General features: G+C 38.9%; 1 protein-coding gene across 1 annotated transcript in view; it reads left to right on the top strand.

Annotated features, from left to right (window-relative positions):
• ADGRA3 (adhesion G protein-coupled receptor A3) overlaps positions 1–22,933 on the top strand; it is a 53,891-nt gene that overhangs the window by 13,253 nt on the left and 17,705 nt on the right. Inside the window, exons 3-8 of the mRNA XM_063457831.1 lie at positions 12,080–12,151; positions 12,607–12,678; positions 17,046–17,117; positions 18,369–18,529; positions 21,643–21,856; positions 22,623–22,787. Coding sequence (XP_063313901.1) covers positions 12,080–12,151; positions 12,607–12,678; positions 17,046–17,117; positions 18,369–18,529; positions 21,643–21,856; positions 22,623–22,787 — 756 coding nt within the window. The remainder of the gene's footprint in view (positions 1–12,079; positions 12,152–12,606; positions 12,679–17,045; positions 17,118–18,368; positions 18,530–21,642; positions 21,857–22,622; positions 22,788–22,933) is intronic.

Below are 22,933 nucleotides of genomic sequence, written 5' to 3'. Positions count from 1 at the left end.
AATTTTCACTAGCTCGTGGCTAGTGGCACATTGTTAGAGGTGGGGGAAAAAAACCTTGGAGGCTCGTGAGGTAAACATGTTAGCTAGCCAGTGCCGCCACTTTAAAATTAAATTAGAAAGAGCTTATGGGGGCTATTATGACTCCCATATCAGTAGATCTGAGGATTAATACCTCCCTTATTCTCACATCTACAATGCCAAGGCTGGAGCCATTTCTTCTAAACGGTTAATAGACTTTCCCATGTTTTACAAACTTAATAGAGTGCTGATTGGTTGGCTTACAAGCCAACAAATCAGAGCTCTCTGACAGGCAAGAGCCTTTTCTACAGACTTGTATGTTCACCCCATTTATTTAATTTTAAATCCTTATCTAATGCCCATGGGTGGGACCACCACACGTTATTCTCTTAATAAACCCTGGGCATCGATGGGGGAAATTCTTCAGGATGCCCCAATGAACAACATGCACTTTTTAGCAATAAGGAACACTAAAGAGTATTAAACAGTGTAATTACAGAGGTCATTTGTTGAAAATTTGAAAAACAAATGTTAATGAAGAACAATATATTATTGGCAAGAGTGAGAGAAAATAAATGAAAGGAGGGGTTGGAGAGAGGGGGATATCAAGCACCAGTTAAAGATAAACTTGAGTGTTTATAAATTTGGTATGAATAGGTGGGCTGTGGGCCTTCCAGGATCACCTAGAAGTAATCAGATACCATTCACTTGGCCCAAATCGTTGTGTACGTCTTATTTCGACCCTTTGAAGCTATATTTTCCTAAGGTCCTCCCTGCTGGTGAATCAGAGCTGCCGTAAGGTGGATTTGGCTTCAGACAGAATAAAGGGATTAAGGGCATTGCATTTTTCAGTATTATAGTCATCAATATTTTTTTTTTTTTTTTTAAGCATTGGTCACAATTGTGGTATGGAAGGGGGCTGGATGGAATGGAGGGGTAGTATCAGAAGAAGGATGCATGGTATTCTTAAAAACGTTCTCTGGAGGCAGTCCCACCAGATATGGCAGAAAGTGCCCATAGCCTCCTGGCATCTCCAGCATCCACCATCAGCAATAGATTAGCTCCTTTTATACTAGGCTTTTTTTGTTTGTTTACAGAAAACAAAAGGAAATCAGCGCTAATTAACAAACAATATGTAGATAGGCAGCAACCCAAACGAAGGAGAGCATACAAAGAGATGGGGTAGGGCTGTGCCAGCAGAAAAGTAAAATAACATAAAATAGTCCAAAAGAGTCTCACTAGAGCAACAATGCTTGATGGGATATAGATGAATAGTTATTTCAGTAGGGGTGCGTCCTAGTGTCTCAGGGTATTCGCATATGTGAAAGACAGAGATACAGGAACAACCAGTAGTGCGTTTAAAATCCAAAGGGTAAAATAGTAGTAGAAAACTACTATTAGTAGTAGAAAACTCACATTTAAAAGAGCTGTGGCCAGCTCTGGTGTGAAGAGCGTATAACGGTATAATCCCAGCTGCTGGGATGTGTAAATGAAATGCGTCTATCAGCGCCGTCTGGTCATCCGAAGCTCCAGGGGAAATAAAAAGAGGCGACAATAGTCCTCTCAATTTGATAACAAGTAACTAGAACAATACTTACAGGTATAGAGCAGAAAATACTGCTCTTTTAATAAAGCGTTGGTGGTATGATCCCCACCTGGGATTTCTTTAACCCCTTCAGGATGGAGTCAGTAGTACATGTTCTGATCAAAACAAAACGTAAACAAAAACTGGAATTTGCGCTATATGTCTGTTCAACCGTAATTCACCGCTGTCACATTAAGTGCACCCACACTTATTATATATCATTTTGTTCAGGAGAACATTTTACATTTTTATTTCCGTCTGCCATTTTAGCTGTGAATGTCATGATACTGCACATATTTGTAATCAGCGATGTCTCACGAGTACAACAGTACCCCCCAGGGTACAACAGGTTTTGTGGTGTTTTGGAAAGTTACAGGGTCAAATATAGAACGTTCCATTTTCAAATTGAAATTTGCCAGATTAGTAATGTTACCTTTGAGACGGTGTGGTAGCCCAGGAATGAGAATTACCCCCATAATGTCATACCATTTGAAAAAGTAGACAAGCCAAGGTATTGAAAGTGGGGTATGTTTAGTCTTTTTTAGTAGCCACTTAGTCACAAACACTGGCCGAAGTTAGCATTCATATTTGTTTTTGTGTGAGAAAAGCAAAAAACGAATATTTGGCCAGTGTTTGTGACTAAGTGGCTACTAAGAAAGACTGGACATACCCCATTTGCAATACCTTGGGTTGTCTACTTTTGCAAATGGTATGCCATCATGGGGGTAATTCTTATTCCTGGGCTACCATACACTCTCAAAGGCAACATAACTAATCTGGCAAATTTCAATGTGAAAAAAATGAAATGCAAGCCTTATATGTGACTCTCTAGCTTTCCAAAACACCATAAAACCTGTACATGGGGGGTACTGTTATTCTCGGGAGACTTCACTAAACACAAATATTAGTGTTTTAAAACAGTAAAACATATTACAACAATAATATAGTCCATAAAAGTGCCGTTCGTTTGTAAAAAAAAATAAATGCAAAAAACGTCACTTTTACTTAAAATAATAATCATTGTAATACAATTTACCAGTTTGAAACACTAATATTTGAGTTCAGCAAAGTCTCCCGAGTGAAACAGTACCCCTTATGTACAGGTTTTATGGTGTCTTGGAAAGTTACAGGGTCAAATATAGTGCTTGCGAATGAAATTCTCTGCACTTTCTCCCTGTGTTGTCAGGCATGTCAGTCAAATTTTAATTAATCAAATCATATAATTATGTTAAAAGATTACTTAAATATACATGTAGAATTTTAATATATATACATATATATGTATTTAAATTCTACGTGTATACTAATGTAATTATATGTACCGTATATACTCGAATATAAGACGAGTTGTTCAGCACATTTTTTGTGCTAAAAAAACCCTGCTCGAGTCAATTGTCTGTATTATGGCAACTTGCATTGCCATAAATACAGACAAGGACCGGGTGCTGGCAAGAAGCTGTTACTTACCTTCACAGCAGCTCCTGTCAGCTCCCTTCTCTCTCCTCCGGTCCGTGCAGCTCCCAGGTCAGCTCCCTCTGCAAGTCTCGCGAGAGCCGTGGGGTCAGAGCGTTGCCACGGGTTACCGCGAGACTTGCAGAGGGAGCTGACCTGGGAGCTGCACGGACCGAGGAGAGAGAAGGGAGCTGACAGGAGCTGCTGTGAAGGTAAGTAACAGCTCTCTGCCAGCCCCCCTCCTACAGCCCATCCACTGGACCTCCAGGGAGTGAGAGCCCCCCTCCCTGGCCAGCTAACAAGCAGGGAGGGGGGACGAAAAAAAAAAATCAGAAAAATTATAATAAAATAAAAAAATATCAGAAAAAAAAATATTAAAAGAATAATAAATAATAATAAAAAAATGACCACCCCCCACCAATGCTCGCACTCAGACACACACACACTGCACTCAGACACACACACACTGCACTCAGACACACACACACTGCACTCAGACACACACACACTGCACTCAGACACACACACACTGCACTCAGACACACACACACTGCACTCAGACACACACACACTGCACTCAGACACACACACACTGCACTCAGACACACACACACTGCACTCAGACACACACACACTGCACTCAGACACACACACACTGCACTCAGACACACACACACTGCACTCAGACACACACACACTGCACTCAGACACGCACACACACTGCACTCAGACACGCACTCAGACACGCACACACGCACACACGCTGCACTCAGACACGCACACACGCTGCACTCAGACGCGCACACACGCTGCACTCAGACGCGCACACACGCTGCACTCAGACGCGCACACACGCTGCACTCAGACGCGCACACACGCTGCACTCAGACGCGCACACACGCTGCACTCAGACGCGCACACACGCTGCACTCAGACGCGCACACACGCTGCACTCAGACGCGCACACACGCTGCACTCAGACGCGCACACACGCTGCACTCAGACGCGCACACACGCTGCACTCAGACGCGCACACACGCTGCACTCAGACGCGCACACACGCTGCACTCAGACGCGCACACACGCTGCACTCAGACGCGCACACACGCTGCACTCAGACGCGCACACACGCTGCACTCAGACGCGCACACACGCTGCACTCAGACGCGCACACACGCTGCACTCAGACGCGCACACACGCTGCACTCAGACGCGCACACACGCTGCACTCAGACGCGCACACACGCTGCACTCAGACGCGCACACACGCTGCACTCAGACGCGCACACACGCTGCACTCAGACGCGCACACACGCTGCACTCAGACGCGCACACACGCTGCACTCAGACGCGCACACACGCTGCACTCAGACGCGCACACACGCTGCACTCAGACGCGCACACACGCTGCACTCAGACGCGCACACACGCTGCACTCAGACGCGCACACACGCTGCACTCAGACGCGCACACACGCTGCACTCAGACGCGCACACACGCTGCACTCAGACGCGCACACACGCTGCACTCAGACGCGCACACACGCTGCACTCAGACGCGCACACACGCTGCACTCAGACACACACACGCACACTGTAAATAAATATTCAATTAATATCAATTTTTTAGGATCAAATTTTATTTAGAAATTTACCAGTAGCTGCTGCATTTCCCACCCTAGTCTTCTACTCGAGTCAATAAGTTTTCCCAGTTTTTTGGGGTAAAATTAGGGGCCTCTTCTTATATTTGGGTCGGCTTATACTCTAGTATATACGTTATATATATATATATATATATATATATATATATATATATATATATATATATATATATATATATATATATATATATATAAAACATGGGGGGATGGTTGCACTCACCTAAACATGCTTAAATGGGGTGCTGCTGGGGGCCATATTATACAATAAATACACAAGATCCAGCGCACTCTCCTATCTACTAAACAGCAACTTCAATGTTGACAGATTTTATTAGTTTGTAAAAGTTTTTTTTTTTAAACACCTAATCTAGGCAAAAAAAATGGGGATTTAGTTACATTATATGATCATACATTGCATAAGCCTGCCACAACGTCAATGTACCCCATCTTTGGCAGGTCCTACTCTCACAGTCTAATGTCTGCTCTTATGAGATTAACCACTTACTTGGGAAAATATTCCATCTGAGGCTCTCTGCAGTACAAGGCTAAATAGGGACCTGAGATGAGGCACCTGTAACAGGGAGGGGTGCAGAACCAAGGAGTTGGCTAGACTCCCAAATATATATAGGAAACATGGGGGGATGGTTGCACTCACCTAAACATGCTTAAATGGGGTGCTGCTGGGGGCCATATTATACAATAAATACACAAGATTTATTTAGATGTATTTATTATATATATATATATATATATATATATATATATATATATATATATATATTTGCGGTTATTTGTATTTTATATATTGATAGATATATATAGAATGTCATTCTAAGTGTATTTTATTAATAACAAAATACAGTTAGAGTGAAATTACATATGGATATATAATTTATATTACATTTTGTTTCAATATTTTATTTATTTTATTATTTTTTATATATATATATATATATATATATATATATATATATATATAAATACTTTTAATTTATTTTTACACATGTTTAATTTTTTTTTTTTATTCTTCCTACCAACAGGGGACTGTCTGATATTTCAGACAGCCCCCCTGCTGGCAGATCCATAGCCAGCTACAGGGGGCCATGTGATCGCTCTTTGCCGGGGAGGGCTGCCTGGGTTGTCAGGCAGCCCTCCAGAAGAGGATCGCGGCGGAGGTGAGTACCTCCTGGCTCCTGGGGCAGAAAGCCCGTACGGCGTTCCATGCCGCCGCAACGACTTTAAAGCGCGACGGCATGGAAGCCGTAACGGCGTTAAGGGGTTAAGTGCAGGAACAAAAATAGCCAGTAAAGTAAAAATAGTAGAAGTGCATAAAAATACAATAAAAAGAGAATTGGCACAGTAATGTAACCAAAAACCTTTAATTGATCTAATATACACAATTTAAAATAACCATTTTTTGTTTGTTGATTTTTTTTACTAAATAATCTAGTTCACAGGAATCACTTAGTATGGATTAAGGGAAGTAATTTATTTTAAAAGGCTCTTCAAGCATTTTGTTTTGGGGCGGAGGGGGGTGGAGGGGAAGACATATAGAATAATGCCAATAGAGCATTATAATATTAAATTTAAAAAAGGTTGAAGAAACCCTTAAAAACTGATTGTTTTCCCTCCATGGCAACACTGACTGATCCTGCACATACAAACACATTTGCTGCAGTTTTAAAATCCAGTGACTTGCTCTGGTCAACAGTTACAAACACATTCTATTCTTCAAATATTGTTGTTATTAGAATTTAGTTTAGAAGTTTATCATTTTCTTTGGGCTAGCTTTGTGGTTATTCATTTTGTACTCCTGAAATCTTGGACAAGTTTGTGGTTTATAATGTCCTTAGAGTATCTTACAGGAAATTGGCTCACGTGAGGTCACTCCAAGAACCCTCGCAATAGATTTTTCAAGACTTCCTGCCTTATTAAAGCAATTTCATAGATTGTTTGCAATCGGGCTCTTTTTTGTTTATTTGCATTGTTCATTCATTATGTTAACTGGGTTCTCAAATACGCATTCCTGGAAGTAATTCCCAGCATGGTCTTTCAATTACAGTCTTTAAAAATAGTCCTGCAGTAATTCCGGCTTCCCTTTTGTTCCAGAAAAAAAGCACTGGTTTAATAATAAGGATTAGCGTTTGGAGATGCTATTACTAACAACACAGACCTTGTAAAACGTCCTGCAATTAAAACGAGTCGTCTATGAAGTTCGGCTTTAAAGAGCAGTTGTCATTTCTCCCGTGAACTGACATCATTTTAATATGCCTAACTTGTAATCTATAAATTGTGCTTAACAAGATTTTTTTGTTTTACGGTTATTTTTTTTATTATGGAATTAATTTCTATTTTTGGTAAAAATGTAAACCTTCCTAAGCTTTACTGCAATGCTGTTAACATAGTTGTAAAGCAATGCAGCTGTCCCTCTACGAAATTATACGGCATCATTTAATCTCCCCTTGCTGCAGCCTGCAAGGAATTGTGCGATATGGACTGTGACATTTGCGGTACAGAAGTGGTTCCCAAACTCTTTAGGTTCAAGGCGCCCTTAATATTTAAATATTCTTCCAAGGGCCTCAAGTCAAAACATTTTTCTAGGTTGTATATATGTACAATGCTGCAACATCTACTGGGCTCCTGTTAAGCAGAAATGCTTTCCGTTCAGAACCTAATCTTGGGAGTGGCATGGTAGATTATTTAAAGAAACAATCCAGGCACAATAACCACTACTGCACGTTGTAGTGGTTATGGTGCCAGCAGTGCCAAAGTGCCCACCCAGGATAAGTAGTCAAACTGTTTAGATCCCAGGTTTTGCATCAAACTGTTTAAGAACAGTTTGGCAACTTACCTGGGATCTGCCGGGATAAGGGCTATTAGACAGTGATATTTTTTTGTGTTTCTTTTAACCCCTTAAGAACACGACATGTGTGACATGTCATGATTCCCTTTTATTCCAGAAGTTTGGTCCTTAAGGGGTTAAGCTAACTTTGTATCAGTTGAATGTATTAAATATAATACTATCCAGGTCTGGTCTAGTTTGTTTTGTGTGGTTTTTTTTGGGCCACTGGTGAGAAGAATGTATTAAATAGCTTTAAGGCTTTTAAAGTGAGTCATAACCTTTTTATATTTTGTGAGCTTTTATCACCTACTGTGTGGTAAGATCCTGTACCCTAAGGGCATATTACGTTATTAGCATGCTTAACACCTTCTAGCTTGTGTCATTACTACCTTGTGATTTACATGTGGCAAGTACAGTACCATTTGTAGTGGGAGATCTTTTTGTTAATTATTTCTACTTCTGTTCTCTAAGGATCTGTAATGTAAAGTCAATGAATTATTGGTTATTTCTTTAAAGGACCACTATAGGCACCCATACCACTTCAGCTTAATGAAGTGGTCTGGGTGCCAGGTCCATCTAGAATTAACCCTTTCTGCTGTAAACATAGCAGTTTCAGAGAAACTGCTATGTTTACCTATGGGTTAATCCAGCCTCTAGTGGCTGCCTCATTGACAGCCGCTAGAGGCGCTTCCCCGCTTCTCACTGTGATTTTCACAGTGAGAAGACGCCAGCGTCCATAAGAAAGCATTGAGAATGCTTTCCTATGTACTGGCTGAATGCGCGCGCGGCTCTTGCCGTGCATGCGCATTGAGCCGATAATGGAAGAGGAAGGAGGAGAGTCCCAGCGCCGAGGGAGCCCGACGCTGGAATAAAGGTAAGGGATTAACCCCTTCCTCCCCCTTCAGCGCCAAGGGAGTGGGACCCTGAGGGTGGGGGCACTATAGTGCCAGGGAAAAAAGTGTGTTTTCCTGGCACTATAGTGGTCCTTTAAAGGTTACTATTTAAATTCAAAGTAGCAAATCAGGCTACTCAGTCTAGAATTAGAAAATGGCTTTTAAATAAGTAGTTCATATATTATCTAAAGGTAAATGGGGATGTTTGCAGGATACACAGATATTGACAGGTTGATTTACTGAAGTGAGAATTCAAAGTAAATTTCAAATTGACTACCCAAATAGCCAAACTGAAAGCAAAAGTACAGTGAGGGAAAAAAGTATTTGATCCCCTGCTGATTTTGACCGTTTGCCAACTGACAAAGAAATGAGTAGTCTATAATTTTAATGGTAGGTGTATTTTAACAGTGAGTGACAGAATAACAAAACAAAACAAAATCCAGAAAAACGCACGTCAAAAAAGTTATAAATTGATTTGCATGTCAATGAGTGAAATAAGTATTTGACCCCTATCAATCAGCAAGATTTCTGGTTCCCAGATGTCTCTTAAAGGAAGTGCTCCTAATCTTACCTCGTTACCTGTATAAAAGACACCTGTCCACAGAAGCAATCAATTCGATTCCAAATTCTCCACCATGGCCAGGACCAAAGAGCTGTCCAAGGATGTCAGGGACAGGATTGTAGACTTACACAAGGCTGGAATGGGCTAAAAGACCATCGCCAACAGCTTGGTGAGAAGGTGACAACAGTTGGTGCAATTATTCGCAAATAGAAGAAACACAAAATAACTGTCAGTCTCCCTCGGTCTGGTACTCCATGCAAGATCTCACCTACCATTCAAGGATCATGAGAATGGTAAAGAAATCAGCCCAAATCTACATGGGAGAATCTTGTTAATGATCTCAAGGCGGCTGGGACTATAGTCACCAAGAAAACCATTGGTAACACACTACGCCGTGAAGGACTGAAATCCTGCAGCGCCCGCAAGGTCTCCGTGCTAAAGAAACCACATGTACAGGCCCGTCTGGAGTTTGATTCAGAGGAGAACTGGGTGAAAGTATTGAGGTCAGGTGAGACCAAAATCAAGCTCTATAGCATCAACTCAAGTCGCCGTGTTTTATGGGAGGAGGAATGCTGCCTATGGCCGCAAGAACACCATCCCCACCGTCAAAATTGGAGGTGGACACATTATGCTTTGGTTTTTTTTCTGCTAAGGGGATAGGACAACTGCACCACATCAAAGGGACGATGGACGGGGCCATGTACAGTCAAATCTTGGGTGAGAACCTCCTTCCCTTAGCCACGGCATTGAAAATGGGTCGTGTAAGGGTATTCCAGAATGACAATGACCCAAAACACACAGCCAAGTCAACAAAGGAGTGGCTCAATAGGAAGCACGTTAAAAATCCCATAGAAAATCTATGGAGGGAGCTGAAGGTTCAAGTTGCCAAAAGTCAGCCTCGAAACCTTAAAGGGGCACTATAGTCACCTGAACAACTTTAGCTTAATGAAGCAGTTTGGGTGTATAGATCATGCCCCTGCAGCCTCACTGGTCAATCCTCTGCCATTTAGGAGTTAAATCCCTTTGTTTATGATCCCTAGTCACACCTCCCTGCATGTGACTTGCACAACCTTCCATAAACACTTCCTGTAAAGTGTGCCCTATTTAGGCTTTATTTATTGCAAGTTCTGTTTAATTAAGATTTTTTTATCCCTTGCTATGTTAATAGCTTGCTAGACCCTGCAAGAGCCTCCTGTATGTGATTAAAGTTCAATTTAGAGATTGAGATACAATTATTTAAGGTAAATCACATCTGTTTGAAAGTGAAACCAGTTGTTTTTTTTCATGCAGGCTCTGTCAGTCATAGCCAGGGGAGGTGTGGCTAGGGCTGCATAAACAGAAACAAAGTGATTTAACTCCTAAATGACAGTGAATTAAGCAGTGAAATTTCAGGGGAATGATCTATACACTAAAACTGCTTTATTTAGCTAAAGTAATTTAGGTGACTATAGTGTTCCTTTAATGACTTGGAGAGGATCTGCAAAGTGGAGTGGGACAAAATCCCTTCTGAGATGTGTGCAAACCTGGTGGCCAACTACAAGAAACATCTGACCTCCAAGTACTAAGTCGAAGGGGTCAAATACTTATTTCACTCATTTGACATGCAAATCGATTTATAACTTTTTTGAAATGCGTTTTTCTGTTTTTTTTTGTTTTTTTTGTTATTCTGTCTCACTGTTAAAATACACCTACCATTAAAATTATAGACTGATCATTTCTTTGTCAGTGGGCAAACATTCAAAATTAGCAGGGGTTCAAATACTTTTTTCCATCACTGTAACGTAGAGCATTTTTTCAGTTTGCCTGTGTTAACCTTAAATTTAAAATGAAATTACAATTCTCACTTTAGTGACCGTTCTCTTCATGCACTATACTCATGCAGCCTATACATATCTAGGGAGAAGTTTATTACTTACACTGAGATATCTTATAAAGTAGAAATAAAATGTATTTTTTTCAATAACCTTACAAATATATATATATATATATATATATATATATATATATATTAAATGGACACTTTAAACACAATAATCACCAGAGTCTGCTGTATGGGTTGCGGTGCCTGCATGCAGCTGACATCATGCCCTAGTTTTGCATCAAACTGTTTTCAAGTGGTTTGATCACAGGGAATCCCTGGGCACTCGTGGCCTGGCCAATCTTGTGGATATTACTGATGTTGAGGTTACACTTATTAGCAGTTTCCATTCTGTTAGCATTTGGACAGCTGAGCGAGTCTGGTGATGCACTCAGTCAGTAAATGCTGTCCAGATGTAGGGAAAATAAGTTTGCGTACGCTCAAATGGCTTGATGCAGAACCTGGGTAACAGTACTAGTTCTATGTTGTCGTCATAATCCCGAAATGCAAAATATAGATCAGAATTAATATTCTATTATGTGCAACTATTTAAAGGGACAGGCCAGACTCCTACAGCTTTAGCTTACTGAAGTACTTATGTGTGAAGTGTTTTTTTTATTTTATTTTTTTATTTTATTTTTTTATTTTTATTTTTAAGTGCAGATTTTTATTTAAATTGGCACTTTTGTACATTAACCTTGTTACACCCTCTTGGCTGTCAATCAGACAACCAGCCCTGTTACTTCCTGGTTGTTGAGCTCAGTGGAGATTACTCAAAAGGAAAGCAATTGACCAGAGCTCATGCGTTGCAAAAACTTCTCATTGAGCTGTAATGTGAAGTCTGTGATTGGACAGTCACAGAAAGTCTGGGCTGGGGAAAAAGGGGAGGGCTGTCAAATCACTTCTTGTAAGTTGTTTATATATATATATATATATATATATATATATATATATACCCCCAGCTGCTAATAATCAGTGGGTTTTTTTTTGGCGGCAATGGAGTGACACATACCTTAATTTCCGCGTTCCTTGAAATTTGCATAATATATTTTGTGAGAATTTAATTTGTTTATGTTAACATTTTACGAGTCACCTTTTGAAGTAGAATCCAACATGTTGTATGTATTGAACAATAATTCATATTTTATAATAATTTTGTTAGAAAAGATCTATTGAATGTAATTATTTTGCTTTATTTTTCACTTGCAGGGATCTTCGAAATAATCTGATCAGTTCTATCGAGCCAGGTGCATTTCTAGGACTTGAATCTCTTAAAAGGCTGTAAGTTATGCATAGCTTTCCTTTATACCATTCCCAGACCTGCTTTAATTCACAATCCTGAATTCCATCTAGCAAAGAAACCCAATGAGACTGCTCATATTGGCACATACCATAATAAAATAGTTAAACCCTGATCTAAAGGCATTATATTAGGAATTATTAGTGGTTCTATTTTGACCAATATGTATGTGATGTTATTTATATATATATATATATATATATATATATATATATATATATATATATATATATATATATATATATATATATATATATATATATATTAGAGAGAGAGAGAGAGAGAGATTGCACATATATATATATAAATAACTGTTTATTATACCTTCTCTTACGTCTTGTCAGACACTCTCTTCATTCTTTTGCATCCATACACCAAAAGTATGTCCTGTACTAGTCCATTTTAATTTTTACTTTTCTTTTTTTTTTCTCCTCAGAGATCTGGCCAACAACAGAGTAGGATGTATCAGCGCAGACATATTTAAAGGACTCACTAATCTGGTCCGGCTGTAAGTACAATTGTACTTCCTCACCTCTTACCCAAGTATTTCATTTTCAGTGTCAAAAATCACTCAAAAATGTTGCTGGCTGTTTAAACATGTTCTACCTTTGAATCGTGCAAGTGTAACCTGTTTTCAAAAAGGTTTCTCTATAGATTTTGCTTCTTAAATTGATATCAAAATTATAGATTACATTATGTTGCTATGTTTTTATGTATTCCCCGTATGTTGAAGGCACGGCGCAGGGTTCTCTGTGGTCAGAATCCAAGCTGTGTGTATTAAATTTACATGGCAACCCTTTCGTCATGTGCTGCATGACCCATTCTTAAAATACACCTTTTAATTAGATTGTATCTAGTTCCTGTGGGAGTCTCCATTGCACTGGGCAATGAAGACGTCCATAACTTTGGACAGTAATAACGAAATATGCCTGTTACTAGAGACCCATTTAAATAGCACACCTAGACATTATGGAATGTTAGGCACATAAAGTCTGTTGCAAGTTGCTACATTAGGATTTGTGAAAGGCTTAAGTTTGAGCGCTAGTGCGCCTTCTGTATATATTCACCTATTTTAGAAGTAAAATATCCAGATGAGGTGGTGGGAGGCTTTCAACAAGACCGTGAGAATTTTAATAAAATATTGGTGGGTTAGTGTGGATTAAGATCGTGAGTTATTTGGGCAAACGTTAGCCGTTTTTCAAATTTTAACAAAGGGTGTGAAAGATGTTCATTTCGGAACGTGAGAGGGGTCAGCTGGATAAGGCTAAGGGTGTTGTCGGCAATCAAGAGAGGTTGTGTGTTGGGTTTTAATGAGAATCAGATCCCCCAAAATATGCCCAAATAGAACATCTGTAGTTAGTAGATATGCTCCCAATGAAAACATGCATGCATTTAATTCTGCATTTTTTCATTGTGGTTATATCTAAAAACAGCACTGTGTATCTTCTATCTGCAACATCTGCAATTCCTCCCCTTCTTCCCCAGTCCAGAGGATTTTAAGAAATTAGCCCGAATTTTCACTCAAGGGGATGGATGCAGGTTTAGTAGACATGGATGCCAACGAGATGAGGTTTGTGCTTTACCGAAGGGAATATCCTAACAATCCAGTACTTAGAGATGGTATCTATAACCCTGTATGGGGAAACCAGTCAAAGGTCTTGGTTGCTGTCCAGACGAGAATTTGACTTCTGCCTTTACAGATACTAATGAGGTTCAAAAGTTAGTTGGTAAAGAAATGGAGTTGGGAGAAATTAGTGTCTGTCCCCCACTGTTTGTTTGTAATTTTGTGGGTATTTTTTCCCTTTGGTCCCTGTGATCATTAAGACTCATTTACCATTTCGGTAAGAAAAGCATGGTTATTGCACATTTTTCTAGATCTTGCATACAGCATTTTTCTTTTTGATGTATAGAAGGATAAAATATACACGAGTGGTTTTAGTGTTTTATGTCCCGTTATTTAATGCTCTGTGCTGGGTTAATTTTATGGCAATGTGCTCTTCTTCTTCCTCTTTTTTTTTTTTTTTTTTTTTAAATATATAAAAGGTGTAATTGGGCCTCTATTTTGCCTACTATTGTTTCATCCAGAGGGGTTGAATTAATTTTTTGAGGTGTTAAATTATTTTGATAAATCTCTGCTTATTGTCTGTTCAGTTTTTATTTTAGTTTTTCTTCTTTGTGTGGGTAAAAGAGTGCTTTCGTGATTTCAATCAAATCGTTACTTAGCAGACCTCTTGATTTTCACTATCTTAATTTATTTGTGGTCAGGGTAATCATTTTACTTTACATTAAGTGTGAGTATATTTTACATTTGTTAAGTGGATGAGTTTATTCTGCTTTTTGTTTTGGATAAATATTATATTTGATGGCTTGTAAGGCATAGGAGGAGAGTTTAAAATTCCTACCCTGTCCATGGGAATTAATCTGGGAAAATCAGTCTTATTTTTGAGAATCCACAGCATCTGTCATTGTGTATTGAGTGGTGTAATTGGTATGAGTTTATGGTATTACTGCAAAAAAATACTTTTTCTATAGAAATCTGGATTCAGCAATTTGCTTATCGATTTAACATGCACGGAGACGTCTGTAACGGGAAAAGTTGCTGGGATTACTTAACTTTTGAGGTTGATTCACAAACTGTTAATTGTTTAGGATTTTGTCATTCTGTTAGTTTTGCGTTACGCAAATTTACAGATAGAAGGTGATCAATCTTATAGGGACACTATAGTGTTAGTAATACATATCTGTATTTATAACGCTATAGTCTTAAAGGAACACTAGGGTCAGGAACACAAACCTGTATCCTGACCCTATAGTGAAAATCCACTATTTAGGTGGCTTTCCTACTCAGAATAGGTTAAAACTCACCTTATTTTCAGCTCTCCACAGGTCTGCAGGCGCTGGCTCTGCCCCCTTGGTTGACATCATCAGAATTGCTGATTCCCATGGTTAAAGCATTGGATTGGCTAAAATTCGCATGGGGCCGGGGCCGAACACCGTTTTGGCCAATCATCACTTCCTCATAGAGATGCATTGAATCAATGCATCTCTATGAGGAAAATTCAGCGTCCTTATGCAGAGCGTGGAGACGTTGAACGGCAGTTCTGTCTACTGTGCAGCACTGAGCCAGGAAGCACCTCCAGTGATTATCTGAGGAGTGGCCACTTGGAGGTGTCCCTAGGGGCAATGTAAACACTGCATTTTCTCTGTAAAGGCAGTGCTTGCATGAAAATGCTTGCATATGATGATTATACTCACCAGAACAACTACATTAAGCTGTAGTTGTTCTGGTGACTATAGTGTCACTTTAATGTTCCTAGTTTGTTTTAGAAGTCCCCTACCCCAGTAAGCACTTAAAAAGTACAAATAAATAGTTTTGCTCATGGTCTCCCTCGGTGCTGCCGTGTGCTTCTCATAGAGGAACAGAGGAGGCCATAGGCTCATGCACGGTGCTTGCTGCGATGCGCCTATGAATCTGCAATAGATAATCATTGCGTGCAATGATTCTCTATGACCGACCGAGACGACACTGCTCATACACATGTAACTTCACAGTATGTATGATTCTGAGAGCTGGGAAGTCTCGTCTCTCCTACCCAGAGGGCATGGAGGCATGGCTTGGAGTTGCACTTTCAAGCATTTAAACTGTTTAAAATATAAAATATTTTGGGTGGTGGGACAGGAGGGTGGGACTGAAGGCCCTATAACAACTTCAATAAGATAAAATTATTATAGTACCTACAATGGTTTTTTTAAATTGATAGCGCAAACTGTGTAGAACTATAGATATGGCCGTTTTGTTGTTTAAAGCAGCATTCGGTTTAAGATTCTTTGTGGCATTTAGTTTGCAGAATTAGTGCGTTTAACATATATAAATGATCTTGCCTTCTATAGAAATGGTGTTGTTTTTGGTGATGGGGTTTGTTGTTGCTTGCAGCATTCAAAAAACTGATTTTCAAAAAAAAAAAGCCTCATATATTAAAATATATATATATATATATCACCCATGGTGTTTTTCCATAATACATGATTCATTGTTATGTATGCTGTCTTTCAACATTTCAGTTTGTAATTAAACTTTCATCAAGACCTTGTGTTCCTTGAATTATACATAATATTAAATAGACAGCTCAAGTCCAAGTTGTATTAATATGGTTGTTAGAACTGGGAAAAATTTAATTTTGTTTTAATTTAAATAGTTTAACCTCTTAAAGGAACACTTTAAGCACCATAGGCACTACAGCACGCTGGAGTGGTTATGGTGCTCTGACTCCACTCATTCTAAATAGTTAAACCATTTTTTAACCTGACCTGGGGTCTGCACTCCCCACCTTCTTTATCCTAGCCAGAGAGACAGAATATCCTGCTCTTAGCTCTTCTGAGCTAATTTGTGCAAGTCTAGCTCGTTGGCTGAGAGCGTTGCTGATGACTCTGAGCCAGTGAGCTAAGCCCTGCACTAAGCGACACCCAGCAGATGTCAGATGAGAAGTTAACCCCTTCCGAACAGTTTTATCACTTACTTTGGGGGTTGATAGTGCACTCGTGACAGCATAATCTTGCTTCCTGGGGCAGTACTGTACAATGTGCAGCACTGATATTCAGTGTCTCCACCCTCTGCATGGAGACACTAAACTTTCCTCATAGATATGCATTGATGGGGGGGGGGGGGCGGCTGGGGGGTAGATAGTGATTTCAACAGTATAGGGTCAGGAATACATGCTTGTGTTCCTGACCTTGGTGTTCCTTTAACAATAAGGAAGCCAAAACCTGTTAAATGTAATTTATTCTAATTGTTTTTCCCCTATTATTGCATTCAGTTATTCATAGCTGAAACTGTCTTAATATTTTTTTTATTTTTTTTTTATTTTTTTATTCTAGAAACCTTTCTGGAAACTCCTTTTCCTCTTTGGCTCAAGGAACATTTTCCAACATGGCTGCTTTAAAAGCAATGTAAGTAGGTGTGTTTCTGTAACATAAAATTACTAGGTTGAAAGTAATTTTTTTTAGAACTATGCATCAACAATAGATCAGATACCTGCTATTCATTATAACGAATGGTTTAATTGGCAGCTGCGCTTGGCACAGTCCTAAACAATGGGGTGTAGGTAGTGTGCTCCATTATAATCAATCTGTCCCCCAAATTTGATTTACAGTTGTCCCCTCATGATTCTACAGTTTGTTCTAGTTTAAATCTAAAGAAGGGAGATGAGTAACATTAGTAGAAAAAAAAGACACATTCATAATAGTTTTCTATTTATGCTTGAAACAAAAATGAAGAATATGAAAGCTGTGTATCTGTCACGGATCTGTTCCCTCTTTCTTTATACTGTGACACATTTGGGAACCAACAAACATGGAATAGGAAAAACAAGTGGCACAAAATGCAAATATTTGTCACAAATAGGTGTAATTGGGGAAACTTCAAAAATGGCATAACTATACTGTTAACTATTGTTCTTCACCGTTAGTTACCCTCTGTTCTTACAGTTAGTAAGTCGGGATTTATTTAGATGATAAAATATTCATTTACGGGAATAAAGAAAGAAAGCAGTACTGATTTCCTAATGTTATTAAATGTAAGTACCAGAGGCATGAATACCCTCATTTTAAATTAATGTAGAATTTATCAGAATGTGGAAAGAATGCTAAAATCGCTGCTCAGGAAAGATTTAAAAAGTAACTTTTATTTTAATACACTATTATGTTGCTGCAGTAAAAAGAGTTTTGTGATGTAGGTTTTTTTGCAGTTAAGTTTAGCAGATGCTTGGGACTAGAACCCTAACACTACAGACCTCCTCCCACACGTAGCATTTTCCTAACCTCTCTGTTATTGGCATCGCTCTAAAAGTTGCCATTGTTAACTGCAGTGTAATGTCACTAAATTATGAAGACAACAACGCTGTGTTTTTAAGAGACATTGACTTTTAAAACTCACTGCTTCAACATCACACTTTTCAAACTTTACACATTTAACCCCCTTTTATTCTATGCTCCACTTAAATTGTATGTTTCTAGGCCCAACTTGTTATCGCACAGTAAAAAAGGTTGTGTGAATTATTTGTCATGTGTTTACCTTGGCATGCATGTTTGTAGGAAAGGCATTTTGTAACGCCTCGCAAACAGCCATCCATTATATTGTATATTTCTGTAATTGTTTTATTCCTTTCGTCTGATGTTAACCTAATTTTCCTCATTTTATAGAGAGTTTCAGACCGATAACCTTATATGTGACTGTAACCTTCTTTGGGTGTTACGTTGGATAAAAGAAAAAAACATAACGGTACGCGAAACTAAATGTGCTTTTCCCAAGTCCCTGCAAGGACAGTCAGTTACAGCGGTGAAGCCAGAACAGTTGACATGTGGTAAGGAATGGACCGTTAAACTCTGTCAAACAAACCCAATTTACATTTAATGTGCACCTGATTTTGGCAAATGCAGTCTGTTTATCTGAACGGCCCATAGGCTGTTTCTTTCTGTCTTGTTTTCAGTGTAGCAAATTGTTTATTATTTATATTATTATTCTGTCATTCACTAATTTCAGACATTCCGTAAAAGTTGAGGTCTGCTTCCTCAAAGTTAAAAATACTAACTTTTCCATATGTAAAGCGGCAGTATTTACAGCTGGCTAGTCGCAAGGTGAAAAAGTACCAGGGGCAGAAACCTATAAAACACTGACTCCACTCTTGGACCTACTCCCAGAACGTAAAAACAGAACCTAGTCCCACGTACCACCTGCTATAAAGCTGCACCAACGGTTTCATTCCTAAGACCTAATATATACACACGTTTGATGCTATGTTATGTTCATCCTCTTGATGAATTCCATTTAATGATGACCGTGATAATGTAGACAAGAACTCAAAATTTCCACTAGCCTTTTGTGAGTGTAAATTTAGCCCTGATAGGTAGAAATTCACCCCGCGGGGTATGCCTTGGACTTTTAGGCCTGGCGAGTAGAATAGGACTTGAGCCCTGATTTAGATATTATTTCTCTTCTTCTAATTTAAAACAAAAAATGAAGGAACCGTCTTTACTCATCTTTTCTTTTCTCTTTTTTGTTTTCTCCATACCTACTTTTATTCATCAAATATTACTAAATGCTTTATTTCTCTATTATTATTGAAGTGGCTTTTACAGTTTTACCATGTTTAAATACTTGACATAATACTGTGCATTTTATGACACATTGCATTGCACTGTTCAGTGGCCTGCATGCTGTTTGCACTGTTAGAATTTATTAAGTGAGTAATGATCATTTAAAAATGTGAGAAGAAAGGCATGAAAATCGGGTTTTGTGGTGGTATGTGTTTGAGGCTTTGCCTATTTAGAGTGTACTGTCACCCCAAATCACACTGTGGCAAAGATCAACCACTCGGTGCACATCGGTACGGACTTACTCCCTGCTAGATTTTCAACTGCTCAGAGGAAAGATGGAGAATTTGAAATAAGGTTCCAGATGGTCACGACTTCTGGGCTACATTTAGCTTTCTGTTCCAAAATTAGTGGAAAGGATTACAGAGTAATTTGTAATTATGTCTCTTTTGCCTTAGTTCATCAAAAATAGTCACTGCCGCTTGGAAATATATGTAGCCTAAAATACAGAGCACTTTTGCCGGCTTAGAGCATGGGCCGGCCATTGGAGTGTGTTGGGAAGACAGTGGAGGGAAACAGTAAAACTTAAAACTGTGTAAAAAAAAAAAAATGCGGGGAGGGCCTTATGAATGGAGGATGGGAGGGAGTAGTGATGAAGCTTCCCTGGAAGGATAGAAGCTAAGCATGTGTGTAGGCAGCGTGCAGTGCGCGCTGATAGCAGACTTTATTTATGCACAGAATTGACATTAGACAGTCCACGATGGCAATATCACTGGCGGTGTTCAAGTTACTCCCAGCTCACAAGTACATATAACTCCATATGTGCAGTGTTTTAAGCTGAACTCCCTGCACATGCTGATTCCTACCACCGTGACCACATACTTTCACCAAAGTGGTCATGGTATTTGGATTAACCCCTTTAACAGATTAAGGAACAATTAATGTAGAAAAATATGTATTTATTTGAGTGTTCCTGTAATCCTAACACCTAGTTACAAAATGTGACTGCAAATTACTGACTTTACGAACACTCTTAAGATAACTTTTCCAGATATTTTGTTTAGCATTATTCGAACAGTGAATTTAATGTCAAAACATGATGTGAAAACAGCCAGAAATGTTTTGTGACACTTTGTTCTTGTAGTTTTAGATTGTTTAAATATCATTTTATATGCCAAATGTCAGTAGCTAAAATGAGTTTTGATTTCTTCAATGCTACCTTTAGATCCTTCATTTCAGAATGTGCACTTTTCTATGTCAGAAACAAGTCACCAGATCAGCTACAGCTTATTGTAGTTGATCTGGTCTGTATGATATGTGCCTGGAGGCATTTTAATATAAACACTGCCTTTTCAGAGAAAAGACAGTGTTTACATTACTGGCTAGTAACACCTCTAGTGGTAGTTACTCAGACAGCCACTAGAAGTGCTTCCCGGGTCAGTGCTGCACATGGAGGCACTGAATGTTCCTCATTAATTCAATGTATCTCTATAAGGAGATGCTGATTGGTGCAACACAACGTTTTGCAGCGCATGCACATTAGCTTAAGAAAAGCATTGGATTGGCTAAGATTGTCAATTCTGATGATCTCCACCAAGAAGGCAGAGCAGCCAGGAGAATCACGCTGTGCTGAAATACAGGTGTTTTTTTTTTTTTTTTTACACTTTTTTTTTTGTGGGGCATGGGGATGCACCTAAACAATGTTTTAAACATTATATGGTCAGTATTCCTGACCCTGTAGTGATCCTTTAACTATTCTGTGCCTCCTTTGTGTATGGTTGATATGATTTCTCTTAAAATTCCCTTGTGTAGCTTTCTATTAAAAAATAATGCACATCTTTTTTTCTTCATTTACTATGGTTATCCAGAACCGGTCAGCATTTTATTTGTTGTATTTTCGCCATAGTATAATATTTCACACCTGACAAATGTAAAGAGACTTTGTGACTTCTGTGTTGTTTTTGTTTTTTTGTTTTTTTGTGAAGATAGAATGCTTTAGTTTAAGAGATCTTCTTTCTCCCCTCTTACCGAGAACCTTCCTTGTAGCGGACATGCTGCAAAAATTGCAAGTAACAGACACGGTGCTGTGCCACTCGCAACAATTATACATGATCTAAAGAATGATAGTTTAGTCACGTACTGCGAATAGTTCTACCACGCTGGACTCTGCAAGTAAAGGGGACTATAACAGGAACCATACAGTAGGTTTTGAGAGCTCTCTCCACAAACTTGCAATTTATAGTGTTACTAATGATCCTTTTCTGTCCAACCCCCCGTGTATGTATTGTTTAGCATTTATTTTGCTTTGCAGAGTTGCTGTAATTGTTAAGCAAGAAGCAACATAGAATTGTTATGTCTTTTTTTTTGTTTTCTCAAATCACAGAAGCTCCACTCGATCTGCCATCGTTTTACATGACCCCATCACATCGTCAGGTTGTTTTTGAAGGGGACAGTCTTCCATTCCAGTGCATGGCTTCCTACATTGACCAGGACATGCAGGTGCTATGGTATCAAGATGGGAAGATTGTGGAAACGGATGAGTCGCAGGGGATTTTTGTGGAGAAGAACACTATTCACAATTGCTCGTTAATAGCAAGGTACTGTCGCGCTCATTGCAACGAATGGTTACCAAGAATAGATAACGCTTTCAAAAAGTGTAATTATTCTCATGCGCCAAACGGAAAGATATCCTTAACATTTACCTTAAAGGGGCAAAAAGTACCATAACCACTAAAATAATTTTTTTGGCGTGTAACCCATCTGTGATTTTTTTACTGTACTTTTTATACACAAATAAGGCACTAGTGAAACTGCCACATAATCGCAGTCTCAGCAGTGGGGCCAAGCTCTTTAGGCACAACCCAGCATTTCGTTAAATATTTGAAAGTACTTTATACCATAACTACTACATTAAGCGTAGATTGTACATGTGTGGATGCAGCAGTGGATGTACCCATAATCGTTCATGCAGACTTATTTTGCATTTTCATCTCTCACCTTAAAAATATCATAACAATCTGGGGGAAAACAACTATATTCTAATATTGTATCTATACATTTGCGAGAAATTGGGCTAGCTCAATGTATCGGTTTTATGTTGATGTATTTCACTGGGCAGACTTGCTTGTCTCCATATGGAAAAATTAATAACAAAGTAATAATTAAGAATATTTTTTTCTTTGTAGCAGTATATTTAGATTCAACTTTATTGTTACTGTACCATGTAAAAACAAGGGCAATGAAACGCAGTTGGCCTCTGAACAGATATGCAGCAGTAATTTATAAAATGCTATTTAAAAAATGTACCCCCAGTGTTGGCTTTCCATTTTAAAAAGTGTGTATTTTTTCCTTTTCTTCTTACAGTGCTCTCACCATCTCAAATATTCAAGCTGGCTCCACTGGGAACTGGGGTTGCCAAGTCCAAAGCAGGCGTGGTAATAACACAAGGACAGTGGATATTGTGGTGCTGGAGAGTTCCCCTCAATACTGCCCTTCAGAGAGGGTTATAAATAATAAAGGAGATTTCAGGTGGGTGCGGTGATATGTCTTAACATCTGATAATGGTGACTCTGAATAAGTTTTAATAATTAGGATAAGGATGATTATTGTAGGAGTGTTATATCACTTTAGTTTTGTATGTAGTAGGTGTGTAATATTTTATTTTATTTTTTTGC

Source organism: Pelobates fuscus, chromosome 6, assembly GCF_036172605.1.
Source record: "Pelobates fuscus isolate aPelFus1 chromosome 6, aPelFus1.pri, whole genome shotgun sequence".
Taxonomy (NCBI): domain Eukaryota; kingdom Metazoa; phylum Chordata; class Amphibia; order Anura; family Pelobatidae; genus Pelobates; species Pelobates fuscus.
This window is presented reverse-complemented; position numbering and strand designations above follow the sequence as displayed.